This window comes from Varanus komodoensis, unplaced genomic scaffold (assembly GCF_004798865.1).
Source record: "Varanus komodoensis strain SLA01 unplaced genomic scaffold, ASM479886v1 scaffold12, whole genome shotgun sequence".
Lineage (NCBI taxonomy): Eukaryota > Metazoa > Chordata > Lepidosauria > Squamata > Varanidae > Varanus > Varanus komodoensis.
In genome coordinates, this window is record NW_025335349.1 from 1,562,874 (window position 1) to 1,578,413 (window position 15,540).

General features: G+C 39.6%; 1 protein-coding gene across 30 annotated transcripts in view; it reads right to left on the reverse strand.

Moving 5' to 3' along the window:
- DST (dystonin) overlaps nucleotides 1–15,540 on the reverse strand; it is a 370,183-nt gene that overhangs the window by 51,915 nt on the left and 302,728 nt on the right. For all 30 annotated transcript variants that reach the window (XM_044421565.1, XM_044421571.1, XM_044421551.1 and 27 more), the window contains 9 exons: nucleotides 13,623–13,864; nucleotides 12,097–12,303; nucleotides 9,382–9,501; nucleotides 9,128–9,235; nucleotides 6,944–7,162; nucleotides 5,855–6,058; nucleotides 3,034–3,265; nucleotides 2,466–2,692; nucleotides 1,351–1,473 (listed from right to left, as the gene is read on the reverse strand). In XM_044421565.1, the coding sequence (XP_044277500.1) occupies nucleotides 1,351–1,473; nucleotides 2,466–2,692; nucleotides 3,034–3,265; nucleotides 5,855–6,058; nucleotides 6,944–7,162; nucleotides 9,128–9,235; nucleotides 9,382–9,501; nucleotides 12,097–12,303; nucleotides 13,623–13,864 (1,682 nt within the window). The remainder of the gene's footprint in view (nucleotides 1–1,350; nucleotides 1,474–2,465; nucleotides 2,693–3,033; nucleotides 3,266–5,854; nucleotides 6,059–6,943; nucleotides 7,163–9,127; nucleotides 9,236–9,381; nucleotides 9,502–12,096; nucleotides 12,304–13,622; nucleotides 13,865–15,540) is intronic.

Sequence of the window (15,540 nt, forward strand, 5' to 3'; positions counted from 1 at the left end):
GACAGGGATCAGAAGCCCAGTTCCTTTCTCCAAGGTCAGAGTGTTATCTCCAATCTCAGAGCTTGGAATCCAACTATCCCATGGCCCCTCAGATGCTCCCCAGAGCCACACAATTCCTCCCTTATTCCCTTTACTTGCTGTGCATATATAGCTCAATGGTAAAACACATGCCTTGCATAATATAGAAAATATTCCTGTTATTTCCAACTAAAAAGATTTCTGTGATACCGCAGAAAAGTAATCATGATGACTGGAATGGCCGGACCAGTGTTTGACTGGCCAGCTGAATATGTTTTTTTGATGTACTAAAGCTTCCAAAATTAGAGATGAGCTGCTGGAATAATGGATATGCCAAATAATGTTTTCTGCTCTAGTGAAATGTAGGGTCTATTCAGATAATATTTCTAAAACTGGGTGCATGGCAAAATCAAGAGCAGCTTATGCATCTTTCCATCAATACTCACAGGTGGCAATACCAGGACTCAGAAATACTGGCATAGCTCCCAAGATATAATAACTTTAAACGAGTTAAAGAAGGAATTTTCCCTCCCCTCCCACCATACTGCAGCTACTGGTACCCATGGACAGCTTCTCCAGATATCAAGGGGTCCACCTAAATAATGTGGAATTGAGCACAGGGGCCTGTTGGGAAAGGGTAAAATCATCCAAAATTGGTCAGTGGCCCTGCCAATTTGAGACAGTTTCTCTTTGTCTGATATTAGGATCCAAGGCAGTGCATTTATTTGATTTCCCTAATCTAGGCATCCAAGATCTATCCTGTATGTGTTGAAGACCTAAGAAGGAAGTGGAGAATGTGCACAAGGCCTAGATGCACTCCTGATCTCATTGCAATGCAGTACCAGTTCCAGGGACTAAGTCGGAATATATCCCTCATGGGCAGGTTTTGTTAAATGCTCAGAATCTAGATGATCACCATACTTGTGACTGGGTGGCGCTTTAAAGCCAATTTGGCTTGTGACGATGATGGTCCCAGGCCACCGCATAGCTTTCTTACAATTCCTTCACAATTTGACAGGAAATTTCTCTCATTCGGGATGCTCATCTTTAGGGGAGTCTGTTTCTTGTTCTGGGACATGGTTAAATAGATGAATAATTCCATGCAGCAAAGCACAAGGTTAAACAAAATGTTTTATAGAATTTGTCTAGTTCAGGAAGCTGCCTGGAAAGTTTCTGGATCAAACTAAAAGCCACTCTGATGAATTTTGCTGTTAACTCCAAGGAGAATATCACTTTTGTGTCAAGCCTTTAATGTAGGTGCTACATATCAAGGGATTCCTTCCTATCCACCACACAAGAACATAAAAAAGCAAATCATTACAAGTCTTATACCTCATCGATGCTCTTTTTCACTAGTGGTTTGTCAGGTTCTCCACATGCAGCTATGAGTTCCGAGCCAAGGTTCACGACTGCGTCCAGCTCTTCTTGTAATCCATCTATTTCTTCTTTGATAGTCTAAAAGAAGAAGCATGTTAAACTTTGCATACTATCACATTTAATTTTTAGGATTACTAAACTAGGTTAATTTAGAATAAACAATACGGTTTCCTTAGGCGGTGTTCATCCAACCTAGTATGAAGTTGTGACCCTGTAGAACTGACTTGGAATAAAGAAGATTCTGCTGGCCTGAAGCCAAGAGCAGTTAAAGAGCAGATCTTTGAGGGCCTCACTGGGCAAGAGGCTGCTGAAATGGGGGCTTAACAGTTTCCTCTTCTCAAGAAAATGGCAGGGGGCACTACGTAACCATCTGCTCATAGAAACAGCTTTTGGTTTATTGAACACATTTAATGGTTTACTGAACAAAAGCCACAACACTAAGAAAATAAAGGGAAAATTGGTTTCCTTAAAAATTAATAGCTGACATTTTCGAGGCATTATCAAATAAAGACAAGGAACTCTACAGCCAAGGTCTGGTGATACATCTTTCTGTATATCCTTTTGGCTCTGTTGCTCTTTTACCCATGCTGCAGTAGATATGATACCTGGACAAAAGCTGGAATCCAAAGAAACAAGCCCAATGGCATGTTCTAACCTTTACTTTTAGACACCCACCCCCAGCCCCTGCAACACACTATATTACATATCGTATATGAACGCCCTCTCAGCTTCAAAACTGCTTTAACAGTTGGCACTGGGGAAAGACATGTGTCTGAAAGGTAAACCCAAATATTTAGAAACCATTAATCAAAAGTATGAGTGCACTGACTCTATTTGATAATGATTCAGAAATGTGGCTACTAGATATTTTTAAAGGAAGGTAATATTAATTTTCCTAGTATCTTATCATGTGTTCATCTATATAGGGTGTTCTCCTGAGGAAATCAGACATTGTCTCGGGAACAGAACATAGCAATTTAGCCAGAAACACTAACGTCTTTATATAGAATGACTGGCAAGTAAGTGGGTACAGAATTGCTGCATTAGTTCCATGATTGCTTTTCACCTACCTCTGCTGCTTCTTGCTGCTGTTTTACCACTGAAGGGTCAATCCCAGCTCCTTCTAGTTCTCTGATAAAATCCTGAGTATCTTTAATAGTGGCTACAATAGCCATATGATCACACCAGAACTTCTCTGCTAATTCCATGGCATCGAGTAGTTTGGCCTCCCTTTCCTCAGCCAGGGTATGAATGTCTTCCCAGATAAGGACCATTTGATCCAGCTTATCTTGTACCACTAGGCAACAAAATATACTAGAGAGTTACAAGGGCAGGCAATGGCCATGATCATCTTCTATACAGATGCTTATGGAGACTTGTCTATGTGCTCATCTTGCAGAGAAAGATGGAATTTAGAAATCTAAATTAAGAGAATCCAACAGTGGACATTTAAAGATATCAAATTAATCATAACGGCACATAAAGAAACCAGATCATTTTAAGTAGCATTCATATCTCTCATGAAAATAAACTAATAGAAACTACTGGTTGGTTCCTCCTTTTTAAAGATTATATACACTGCTACTTTATTTATTCTACCTACAAAGAGGCATCTTCAAATCTGACATCCTTTATTACCTTTAGCAGATAGGTCCTTATGAGTTCCTTCTGAACGTGCAATCATTTCTTCCCCACGCTTTTTGAGTGTCTCATACACAGGTTGAAGTTTTTCCAGATCAACAGACACATTCTTATTTTCACTGATCTGTTCTTTAATCTTCTCAACCTCAGCAGAAATTGAAGGTGGCTGCCTCAAACGTTCAACAATACGTTCCAGGCTCTCAATAGTTGAATCTATCTTGTCATGGAACTATGCGGACAAATGGGCAGGAAACTGGGTAAGTGCCAGATTAAAAGGAATATCTACAAGGAGTTGGTTCAAACTAGGAAAATGTTATTGCTTAATAAAGATGTTTAAAACATCCTGAATGGTTTTTGTATATAAGACAGCTCTTTCTCATTCTCAACTGGTCACACAATATATACAGATTTATAACACACAAGAATTCTGTTAGTTCAAACAGTGAAAATTTATGCTTCAAATCCAGGTGTCTGGATTGCATCTGCTTGTTAGTCAACAAGGGAATCTCATAATACAGGCCAAAATCAGGAAAAGGCAAGGAGACAAAAATGCAACCAAAACCAGAACCCTGATTTCCTATGGGCACTAGCCATTTAGGGCACATTTGTATGCATGTTGAGACGGAAAAGAATCCTACCCCTTCCAGTGCTCCCCAGCCTGTATGGATGGCCGGAGTCGTGCTGGAAGTTGTAGGGCTCTTTTCCGTCTCAAGACATCCAATCTTGCACCTTCTTTTTTGATGGGAAAGAACTGTGTGAATAAGATATTTGTACTATCAAGTGGGTGCATAAACTGTCTGCATCCCACATCATTATTTCCATGCCATAACAGAGGGTGTCTCTGCACTCCTTTACAATGTGAAGACCCTGTGAAACATAAAGTGACAGAAATAAGCATAACATATGGTCAGATTCAACAAAACAAGCCTTTTTTTAGACTTGAGCTTTTGAACATTTTGTTCTTGGCAATGTAATATATCAATAAAAATATTTACAGAAATATCAGTTTTATATGATTTACTTAAACCCAATTCTTTGGTTACATCACTACAAAGGATTTTTATCACATCAGTGCTGTCCTATCATTAACATGTCCAGCGAAAGCACCCTCAGATTGTGAGGGCTATTATTCAGCAATCCAGACTAAGCCATTAACAGGCACTTTTAATTTTAATGATAAAGTATACAAGCAGACATGGAATTAGAGACTTTGGATAAATCCGCGATTTATCTAGTGTGGCCTTCAGCACAATACTATACATGGAAAACATCCTGCAGAGAGCTTCCTAAGAACAGTTACCAGAACATCCATGGATATTAAGGTGAAAAACTTTTTAAAGGTTTAGGGTTCTTCTAAAAGGATGGCTTCAAATGCTACCAATCAAAAGGCCTTACGCATCTGTTTTGTCTCTCCCTTTTTCATGGTTTTTGTAGGAAGAAAAAAGATGGGGAAAGTACATGGGCGGGTTACAGGCAGAAGATGACTGACCCCCACAGTCCCAATTCTGTGAATGAATCAGGACAATTGAATTGACCATGCTGAAGCATTCCGAAAGTGAAGAAAGCATGAGGAGGGGGGATTATTCCAGGTCCATCCCTCTCCATCATCATTTCTATCACCCTCTTCACTGAGAATAGTTTTCTGAAATAGAAAGATCTGTGGAGGCTCTCCATGCAATTTCCTTTCAGAATACCTGAAAAGAGCTACATTCAAAGTGTCACCCGGAAGCACACTCTAACTACCTTGTAACCTGTTTTCAGTAGGCAGGATAATCACTGCTCTACAATACTAGGAAAGAGGGAGGATGTGCCCTGCATGCGCACGCACATACACACACACACACACACACACTTGGGGAACTTAGTTTTCCATCCACTGTGTGTGGATAATAAAGTATCAGCATTTGGCAAACAACAAAAGCAGAATTCACCAAGCAGCGATTATATTACTTGAGGCCTTGGCCAGAAAGCATGGTGGTTGGATTGGATGGTCCCTGGTCTTCCCCAGCCCTTCTTTAGTCAGCGTACATATATATACTGACTTGCATTGTCAGGCAATTCCTGATAAACTAAAGAAGCCTTGAAGGCATGCATTAGCAATGGGGTTGATTGTGATCCTTTTGGATGGAATGAGTGGTACTTTTCTCCCCACTGTTAATTTTGGTGAAGTTTGCAGTAGAACTTCATGGCTGTCTTGCCACCATGAGCCTCTCTGATTGAATGAGTGGATGATCAAGATCACTGTTCTGTAGGATACTGATTTTATTATCCAGAGACACACTGTTTTGTAATTTTGTCATGGCGGTTAGGATGCATTTAATTCATTTAATATCCCACTGCCCATCCGATCTCCCCTCAAATCAGCCTGCCATCCCACCACCACTCCAGACTTTATCTTCAAAGCTATCCCGCCATGTAGCCTGCAGTGAGACCAACTCAAGGTCACTCAGCAAGCTCCATGCACAGCAGGGACTTGCCCCAAGGGGTTCCCTGGCCTGGCCTGTGACACCACCACACTGGCTCCTTACAGAGGATATTTTCCAGGATTTTTTCATTTTTAAAGCTGATAGTAGAATTCACACTTTTACCACAGAAGTATTTTCAAAGTAAGTTTTGTGAGTTAATCAGATTCACTTGTTTAAAAGGTGCCCTAATCCCTGGGCAGCTCAGAAAAGGAAATCTATGAGCACTGATACGAGCATTCATATATCACTGGTACCCTACATTCCTGATAAGCTCACAATGCATTTCAAGTGTGATATAAGATAACAGCATCCTCCACAGGGAATCCAGTTGCTCATCCAGTAAATAATGTTACCTGGGTAGACTGAGAAATAGCTTCATCCAGTGCCTGAGCTCGCTTTTTGACATTTTCCTTAATTTGGCTGTAAAGGGCATCAGCTGCTACATATTTCTCTTGGATTGAAAATCCTTCACGTGGGCTAAGTTCCAGCAGCTGAGGTCCTGTTTTGTTCATCTTATCTATATGAGGCTTGTGTTCCGCAATCGACTCTCGCAGTTGCTACAATGAAGCAAAAGACTCATCAGTATCTTACCACTTACATCGAGCTGTTTGCAAAGAATTCTGAACAAATATTCTTTGCATACTACAGCAAAGCAAAACTACTTTAACTATAGTTAGCATAACTAACTACACTCAGTCAGCCACAGGAGTAAAGGTGATTTGCTCTCAGCTCGGAACCAGTATTCTTTACACTAAGTTAGTCTCTCTAACTTATGCCTTCAAAGTGGATTAAATCCATCTTGAAGCAGATCATTTTCTGCAAGTCTGAAAAGTATTTGATGACCCTGTATACTGTATGTGATCCTTGATGTAGCCTCAGATGTTTGATTTACTTGCTTGTTACCACATTCAAGTACTGTTGCAAGCTATTTATAGTTGTATTTAAGCAGTTTGGCAGCTTTTACGATGCTGTTCCTTTATAAATCATTTGCAATGCTGGATAATTGGCCGAATGGTTTTTGCTAGTTGACTTGTGTCACTCTGTTCTCTGCCTACAGTTTCCAGACTCTTTTCTTGGTCAGCTAAAACACTGCTTTTAACTGTAAACTTTTCAAATGCACTTCTATGTATTTTAACTATTGTTTAACTCCTGCTTCTGCTTGGAAACACAGAAAGAATAAGCACTAATTGTTTACTAAGAAACTTAAACCCTGAACTATTATTTAGAGCCTGAAAAATATCAGTTCCTGGCTCCTCTGAGCTCACAAGAATAATCTCAAACTAAGGATATATTGCAATTTGATTTACTAATAAAATACATCATTTGTTGTTATTAAAGAGAAAAAGAGTGTTTTTTTAAAAGGACACTTGAGCAGTTTGGTAATGTTGATGTTTTAAGACTTTTAGGATTAATGGTATTTAATAAGATGCCAGCCAGCTTACCCGATGTTCTTCTTGTTGCTGCTTTAGAGTTTCATATTCAAGAGCTGGTGCTGGAAGCTGTGAGATTACTGTTTCTGTTTCAGTTAACCATGGCCAAATCTCTTCATACGTCTCCCAGAACTGGCTAACTAGAGACTGAGCCCGTTCCAATTGCAGGTTTCTCTTAGAATTCGTATGACAGAGCATGTCGTATTTCTGTAGGAGGCTTTCCAGTTTTGCCTGTTAAAGGAATTGCCAACAAACAGCAGCATCTATCAATTGGTTGAAGAAATCTTCAAGATGTCCACAAACCAGACAGTTATAAAATGCCCTGCCAGCATACACAACACCATACTAATCTGAATTTTTGTTCATAACAGGATAAATACTTGCATGCTGCTTTCCCAAACAGATACTAGTGTAGATATGGATCATGACAACAAAAAGAACCAAGCAAAAACATAATCCGGAATTATGCTCATCCAGAAGTAGCCCCCAAATTAAAGGTATTAAGGAACCCTGGGTAGCAGATAGCATAGACAGAACAACAGCTTTTCCAAGTGAAAGACTATATTTTGGCTATTGTTAGGTTTGGAAAATGCACCTGTAACATCTTGACTTGGATCCAGAGTCCAATCTGTACCTGGAAGGCTATTGATCCAACAGAGCATTTCTGCTGGTGGAATGGGGAGCAGAACATTTTCACGATTTCCACTATATCCCTAGTGCTCCTTTCACGAAGATCAGGGGATCCTCCAGAACAGTGTAAGAAGTGGAGCCAAGGTTAAAGGGGGAATCCATTCAAATCCCACCCCTCTCCTCCTACTAGCTGAAGAGCCCTAATCGGAAATCTGCTCAATGAGGGCTTCTGCTGGTAGAACCAAACTCTGCACCCAGCTTCTCAGCTATATGTTTAATGAGTAAATAGTTATTGTCAAACTAGCCCATACAATGCCACTATTAGCATAATACTTAATAATAATCATGTGCCTAAATCAGCTAGATGCTCTCCAATGTTATCCCATTCCCTCTCTCTTTGTCTCTCTCTCCCTCCCCCCACCCCTGACTAACTGGTTCTATGGGGTCCACAAGCAAAAGGAACTTGGTCCAGGATGGTGCACAGAAGAAACAATTTCTGCCATGAATGCTCCAAAAATTAAGTGGCAAAAATGTATTGTGAAAGGAAAGGTGTACAGAAGTGCAGAACTGATACAGCTGGAGGTGATGGAGCATGTATATGAAAGGGCTGCCAGCATGGCATAGTGGTGAGCATGCTGGGCTGCGAGTCAGGAGATCTCCATTCTGCCACGAAGCCTCCTGAGTGGCTTAGGGTCAGTCACTGCTTCTCAGCCTAACTCTCTCCACATGGTTGTTGTGAAGATAAAACAGAGAGAGAAAGATTATATACATCATCTTTGAGTTCTTGGAGAAAAAGTGGGCTATCAAGTTTCTTAACTGAAATTTCTTAGCTGAGTTTCTTAACTGAAAATACATGCTGGAAAATGTCAGATGGACAGATTATTATTACATTTATATCTAACATTTTTTCCTCTTGCATGGAATTTAAGACAGCTTACACAGTCCCCTTCCTCTCCATTTTATTTACCTCCAAATACCCTGTGAAGTAGCTTAGCCTGAGGCTCAGTGACAGCCCAAAGTCACCAAAGTGATCTCCATGGCTGAGTGGGAACTGGGACCCAGATCTCTGGTTTTGCATTTATATCCACTGGCTCTACAGTTATGCTGACATTTGGTCAGATTTCAACAGAAGAAATGAAAACTAAGGTCAATTACTGTATTTGACCAGCTTGTTCCAAGTATGCTTCATACTTGAGACAGAGTTTCTCAGTAGTTTAAAACAGAAAGCCGGGACTCAGGGATGGAAGCATGCTTTCTGGGAATTTGTATTTCTGGGATTCCCTCATGCCTGTCAGCTACAGCAAGCAATCTTAATGTGTACTTTCCCCCCGTAACAACCACAACAACCACAACCAATGTACTGCCAGAGATTTGACGTGGACTTCGTCAGTGTTGCAAGGGTACTTCTCTTCTCCTGTAGGCACAGGATGGCAGATGCAGCCAACTGGCAGCTTAGTTTTTCATTGCACAATTCAGTCCTTCTTGCAGCCCTTCTTGAGCGGAAATTACTTATGAACATAGACATTTGATGCAATTACTAAGCAACTGCAAGCAGTGCCTTATTACCTTCATAGCTAGTTTCTCCTCTTTTGTGCATGTCTTCATAATCTCATCCCCAGATGCAACAAGTTCTTCTATCATGTCCTTGTGTTTCAAAATCTCCATGGTAAATGCCTAATCACATAATAAAATACAATGATATTAAGAATATGAAGACGTACAGCAAAAGCATGCACTATAATGGTCTGCAAATCAAATCAAGGCAGAAGAAGTAACAGCCATTAATGAACAACATGACAAATGAAATCGCATTTCTTTACCTTTTGAACTTGTAACTGAGCGGTGGTCTGCTCACGTTCAAGCCTAATATCTCCCAGAGACATCAGTTTCTTCTCTGTTTCATCAACCCAGGCTAATTCTGCATCAGCTGCTTGATCAAACTAAAAAAAAAGATACAAAATAGCCATTCATGAGTATAATTCCTCAAATGTGTGTGTTTGTGTTAAAAAAAGAATCCTTGGTAAATAAATAATCAAAGAAATGGGGATCTCAGCTCAGTGCTAGACTGCACTGTTTACAAAGCTCTAAATTCAATCCCTTGGTCATATATACCAAAAGGCCAGCTCTATGACCAATTTCAGAGGGACAGACATTTTATTCTATTACGTAAGTACAAAAAAGGAGCCTTGTTTCACTTTAAAGAATAGCAGATATATTGCAGCAGAAGATTTTGTGCACTAGAACCTATTTTATCAGATGCATGATATAATCTTCAGTTGGTACATGCGGCATACACACAGAGATTTACAGGGAAAAAACTAAACAGTGGGGCTCAAAGTGTGTAAAATTCAAAGACTGTGTTATTTCTAAGCTCGAAATTATGGAAAGTAAGTCCAGAGACCATCCACTACAGCAGTAATTCCTAACAGTGTAATTTTCTTTGTTATGGTGATTTAACACCTGTAATATGAGAGAAAATCTTGGTCTTGACTGAGGCTGAAACAAATAGAATTAAATCTGTTGATTAATTTTAGGTCAGTAATTGAATCCCAAAGTCTCCTTTGAAGTTCTTTTGTTGAAGAATGTGGACTTCTAGGTCAGCAGCACAGGAAGGATTAGTGCTAGCTGGGGAAGAGTTCTAGGCTAGGTGGCTCATTGATGTGACTGAATATAGACAGCTTCTTATAATCCCTGGGAAGTTTATTTTTGTTTCAGTAAACTCTATGGCTCACAGTGACACTGAGGAATATATTAAAACCAGCTTATTTCAGAGGTATTACAAAGAGGAGGCAGGGAGTGTCAAAGTCGCATAATAGTTTTTATTCCAACCAGAAATCTCCATCGAAATTCTTAAAAACATCAAAGGTTGTATTAATGCATTTTTTCTTTGAGCTTGCTCTTGTCCATCTTTAAGATTATTTTTATGCCTCACTGGAGTGATTATATTGAGGGAATCTCTATCAGCAGCATTAAAATCCTTAGGCAACAAGCATAGGGATTGCTCCTCAGTCTTGACACAGCAAATGGCATTCCTGTTGTGCTGATACAAGCCATGGTTAGATGATCCATGTTGGATGGACAGAATGAGGGTCTCATTGCTAACCACTGGGGAGCTCCTTCCTAATATGCTCTCTTAACCCTTCCTCATGTTGAGAGAAACAGCAGACCAACGCCCACTGGACCTGCCAATGTTGCTGCATCCACACCGGAGCAGCCTGTCTGCTGCCCATATGCTGAAGGAAAGGTTTAAAGAGGAGAGCTTCCTGTACACTGCAAGTTTTGTGGGAAAATATGCTTACCTTCCCCTTGTACCACTCTGTTCATTCATTCATTCATTCATTCATTCATTCATTGATGAGAGTTGCATCCTATCTTTCTATCAAGAAATGGCACTCAATGGGTCTAACACTAATAAAATAGAATATTTACAATAGAAGCATAATTTAAAAATTATACGACAAATATATTAAAAACACAGTTGAAGAAACAGAACGATAAAAGAATGAAAACAGCACCCAACCCAACAAACCAGTTTACATGTCAAAGACCTGCCTGAATAAAAATGACTTTGCCTGCTGGTAGAAGGACAGCAGAAAGGGAGCCAACAAGTTTGCGGCTGCAGACCAACACTGCGCTTCCAACTTAAGGTGGAATTTAATGGATAAGCTGTCCCATCTTATTCTTTAATTATGATTCATAGTTGAAAAGTAAGTTATGTGGGCTGAGGTTTCTCCACTTTTTCTGAGTAATTCTTTATCACACTGTTTCATCTATGTGAAACAGGCCACAAACATTTGCTGTCATCTCACATTTATAATCAGAGAAGGTACACTTGGCTTGAACATTTTGTTTTTAAAGAGAGACATATGAATTGAGTCATACTAAATTAAAGGGAAAACAAATTAGATGTTCAAAAAACCCCAAACCAAACAAAACACTGATGTGGATACTAGGCCTATTTTAACGCAGCTCACCACTGCAAAACAGCATTTGCCTTTCCCGAGAAACTGCATCCACTAGCTATTGTAAGCATCTTTACTCCAAGCATCCATTTACATAGGCTGATATTTGATCCACATAAAAGCATAAATTGCAAAAGTTATGGGACTGAGTTTACTATTCTTTTCCAGTGAGGCTCCTACTGAGCGCCCTGAACTATTCTACTTATAATGCTTCTCGATACAGGACTGATCTGAAATGTACCAACCAGGAGATAAATAGCTACAACAATCACTAGCTTTGCTTTGGTCTGGGACTCATGTTTGAAAACTATGATAAAGTTTAGAAACTGGGCAGCCATCTGAGTGGGATGGTGTAAATTGGTGTCCTGCGACAGCAGGGGGTTGGACCTTCTTGGTTCCTTCCAACTCTACTAGTCTATGATTCTATGCAGGGATTTTTTTTAAGCTTGCCCCCCCCCCCCACCATTTTTGCCTAAGCATAGCAAATATGAATTGCAAATTCTGTTACAGATATAGAAACAAGTTTCCCCCATCGCATATAAAATTTAAGCAGGATGATGAGGAGGATTTTACCTGCTGTGATTTTAAAATAGCAGCATCAATTTCTTCCACTTTCTGAGTTATACTGTCACTCACTGATCTGTACCGTTCATTGTCTTCTGTAACCATTTTGTCTATGCCTTCCCTTGCTCTCCATGGTACTAGCTCCAGCAAAGCACTACTAACTTCATTGAGGGTATCCAATAAACTTTTATGGTCCTTTGCTTCGCTTTTCAGTTCCTAGAGAAAGAACATGTTCCAAAGAATCACATTGGCACAGAAACACAATATGTACAGTTCAAAGGCTCCACTTGGAAACACAATATCCAACTATGTCTTTCTATAGGTACAAATGATGCTGCATCCACAGAAACTAGATTCTGAAGTGTGCACAAGAAAAGAATGCAATAAAAGTTAGGGTTTGTGCAAGTGTAGTTGGGGAACCTGTTATGCCTAATTCTTATGCAAGCCATTGTGCACTCCTTATGCAACTAATAGTGCAACTGTTGTGCAAGCACTTGTGTAATAGAAAGATTTATCAGAGCTCCAATGGCCTTATTTGAGTTTGTGGAGTGTCACTGTTGAAAATTGCCTACTGAAGTTTGGGTTTCTTAATTTTTAAATTAATCTAAGAAGAAAGAACTGGAATGCATTATTGACAACTAAGTTGTAAATGGCATTCTTATTTTCAACTCAACTACTTTAACTTTTGTTATTGTAAGACATTTGGCAGAAAGCAGGTGATTCCTGACAGGAAATAAAGACAATATACAATATTAATACTTTCCTGGAATCCAAAGGGCAGATTACCATTCTTTGGAAAAAATACAGTAGCCAGTCATTAAACAGTTAAGCAATGAAAGAAATCTAATGGCATAGTTACAGGCAAATAATTAGAATTTCAGTGAATAAAAATAATTTGCATAAAAATAATTTGCATCTAGATGTATATTCCTTACAAAATACAGCCGTAATACTGCTGCAAAGCTAAATACATTTTGTGAGTGTAAACCACACAGTCTCAGTTAGTAGACATATATAGGATTACACCATCACATGCCAGGCTGCTATGACCCACAGCTGGAGAGATGAAAGAATAACTACAGAAAGCTGTGTGCTTCCAGCACAATTATTGTGGTTGCTTTTTTCTATGCCATAATAATTACAAGAGTTCATCAGCAGCTTGAAGAGTTGCCAATTTCTTAATCTTTGCCTTGCATAGCTGATGCACAGATCCATCTACTTCATTATGGAACAGAAAGGTGGCCACAAATAGGCTTGTATACCAGGACAACCCACTGTGTCGAATTATGCGGAATTGTCATGTGAACCTGAACTATTGCCTGCAAGTCAGCCTGTTTGAGAGCAACAAGACACCCTGAGAACTTATGGTTTGTATTTGGAGTTGCTGAACTAATAGTGGGTTGTTGTATTGCCAAGTTGGTCTATTGAATCCACCGTAGGCTGCAGAAAGTGGTGAATGAGCCCCTCATAAATCTGTGTAAATATTGCTGAATGTGTTGATAAAATGAACATCCTGCTTCTATATTTACACTCACCTTCTGTCTTTCTTGTGCTTGATTCAGTTCTTTGCCTTTGGGGACCTGAGAATCATATGAAAGTAATTCTACCTCAGCTTTGTCAAGCCAAGTGCAGAGTTCTTCGTGAGTGGAATGCAGCTGACCTGAAAGCTGCAGGGCCTGTTCTAAAGTCTTGGACACATCAGAACTCAACTTAGTGATGTCCTTGTACCTTGCTTTAATGCCTTCCAACTTATCTTGAATTATGACAACTTCATCACCTACAATTCAAAAGGAGTATTATTGCACAAATAAACATGTTCTAGAACATTAAGATCTTTTTTATTCTCTTACATACAGGTGCAGGCAAACAAATCATTCACTCTGATCCATAAACAATATGGAGGCTTCGTTGTGTCCATGCAGCTTCTCTGATTCCACATTCAGTCCTGAAAAAGATGCTGATAAGCATCAATGTTCCTTTGCATTTGCTGACCAATTCCATACATTACAATTAATGAGAATTCCCATTTCTGTAAAAGATTTATGAGGATATATCCATATACACAGATCTCTGGATCAGGGTACTTATTCCTGAGTATGTTTCCGATCTGGATCAAGACTCTGGCTTCATGTCTTTGGAAATATTAATTTGGCTTCAGCAATCAAAGAGTAAGGTTGATGTATGGAATAATGATTCTTTTTTCTTTTTTGCAAACTCTCATAGAGTATGGGAAGACACAGAGAGAGTTGGTTCTGGGGGCTGAAATATATGGGTTGTATTGTTTGTAATTCCCTTGGCAACCGTGTTTATTTTGTTTACTTTAGTCTGTTTTGTTTATGTCAGTTTTTCCTTTGTTCTGTATTTTTTCTACGTAATAATAGATAGGAAGGAAGGAAGGAAGGAAGGAAGGAAGGAAGGAAGGAAGGAAGGAAGGAATAAGCTTGTATGACTCTGGAAAACGTGTGCTATATGAACTTTCAATATATTCCTGACCAGATGACCGAAAGCAGGCTATGGTGAATATTTTTTCAGTTTCCATGAAATTGCTCAACATGCTGGCACAAACTTGGAGCTGACCACTGCATATCTGCAGCACAATCCCTGCAATCTGGGGCCGCCTTGTTAGACTTGAGTTGCTTTTGTAACATTTGGCATGGAAACTATGGGAGCCTCCTCTTCTCACTGCATCTGCACATGCTCTGTCTTGGCCATCTTGAATTTTCTAATAGTTAATTTCAGGTTTGTACGAAATTAGGGCCTTTATTCTGCAATTTGCACAGTCTTATGCATACTGCAGAGTGGAGGCCCACATTCTGTGCAAATTTCCTATTTAAAACACACACAAACACACATACACTGAGCAGCCGGGTTTAGAAATGGAAATCTGCATGCTGGCTCCACTCACATCATAGCAAGTTGGTGCCAGCATAAGGTTGACAGAATAGTAATTTAGGGCTGAGTCAAGAAAATCCATTAGATTTTCACCTCCCCTGTCAGATTCGTCACATAACCCTAGCCAAAAAGAATACTGCGAGCAAGGTATAACAAAAATCCCAAAGTTCTCATTTCCCATAAATGCTGTTCCTTCTGGCCCTCATAGCAGCATACATAGAAAGCACCTCTATCAAAATTCCTTGGGAACAATCTGTAAAATGAGCTTTACAATGCATGTTCTAGTGGTTAGGAAGAAGGTCAACTTTTAAAACCCCCCTTTAAAAGCTGAAGAGTCTTTAGGCCAGTGTCACATATTAAAGCCCTTACTCCCAAAATGGGATTTCGGTCATTGTACTTATTGCTTGAAAATATTTGTTTTCCTGTTCTGCCATGCATCTTCTGGTGAACATCAACTTTCTAGCTAAGAAACCACGTGTGTACATACTAATCTTAACAGAATGTACTAGGTTGAACTACCCTGTGCCTTACTGGCTTGGCTCACAGGAGCACAGGCTTCAT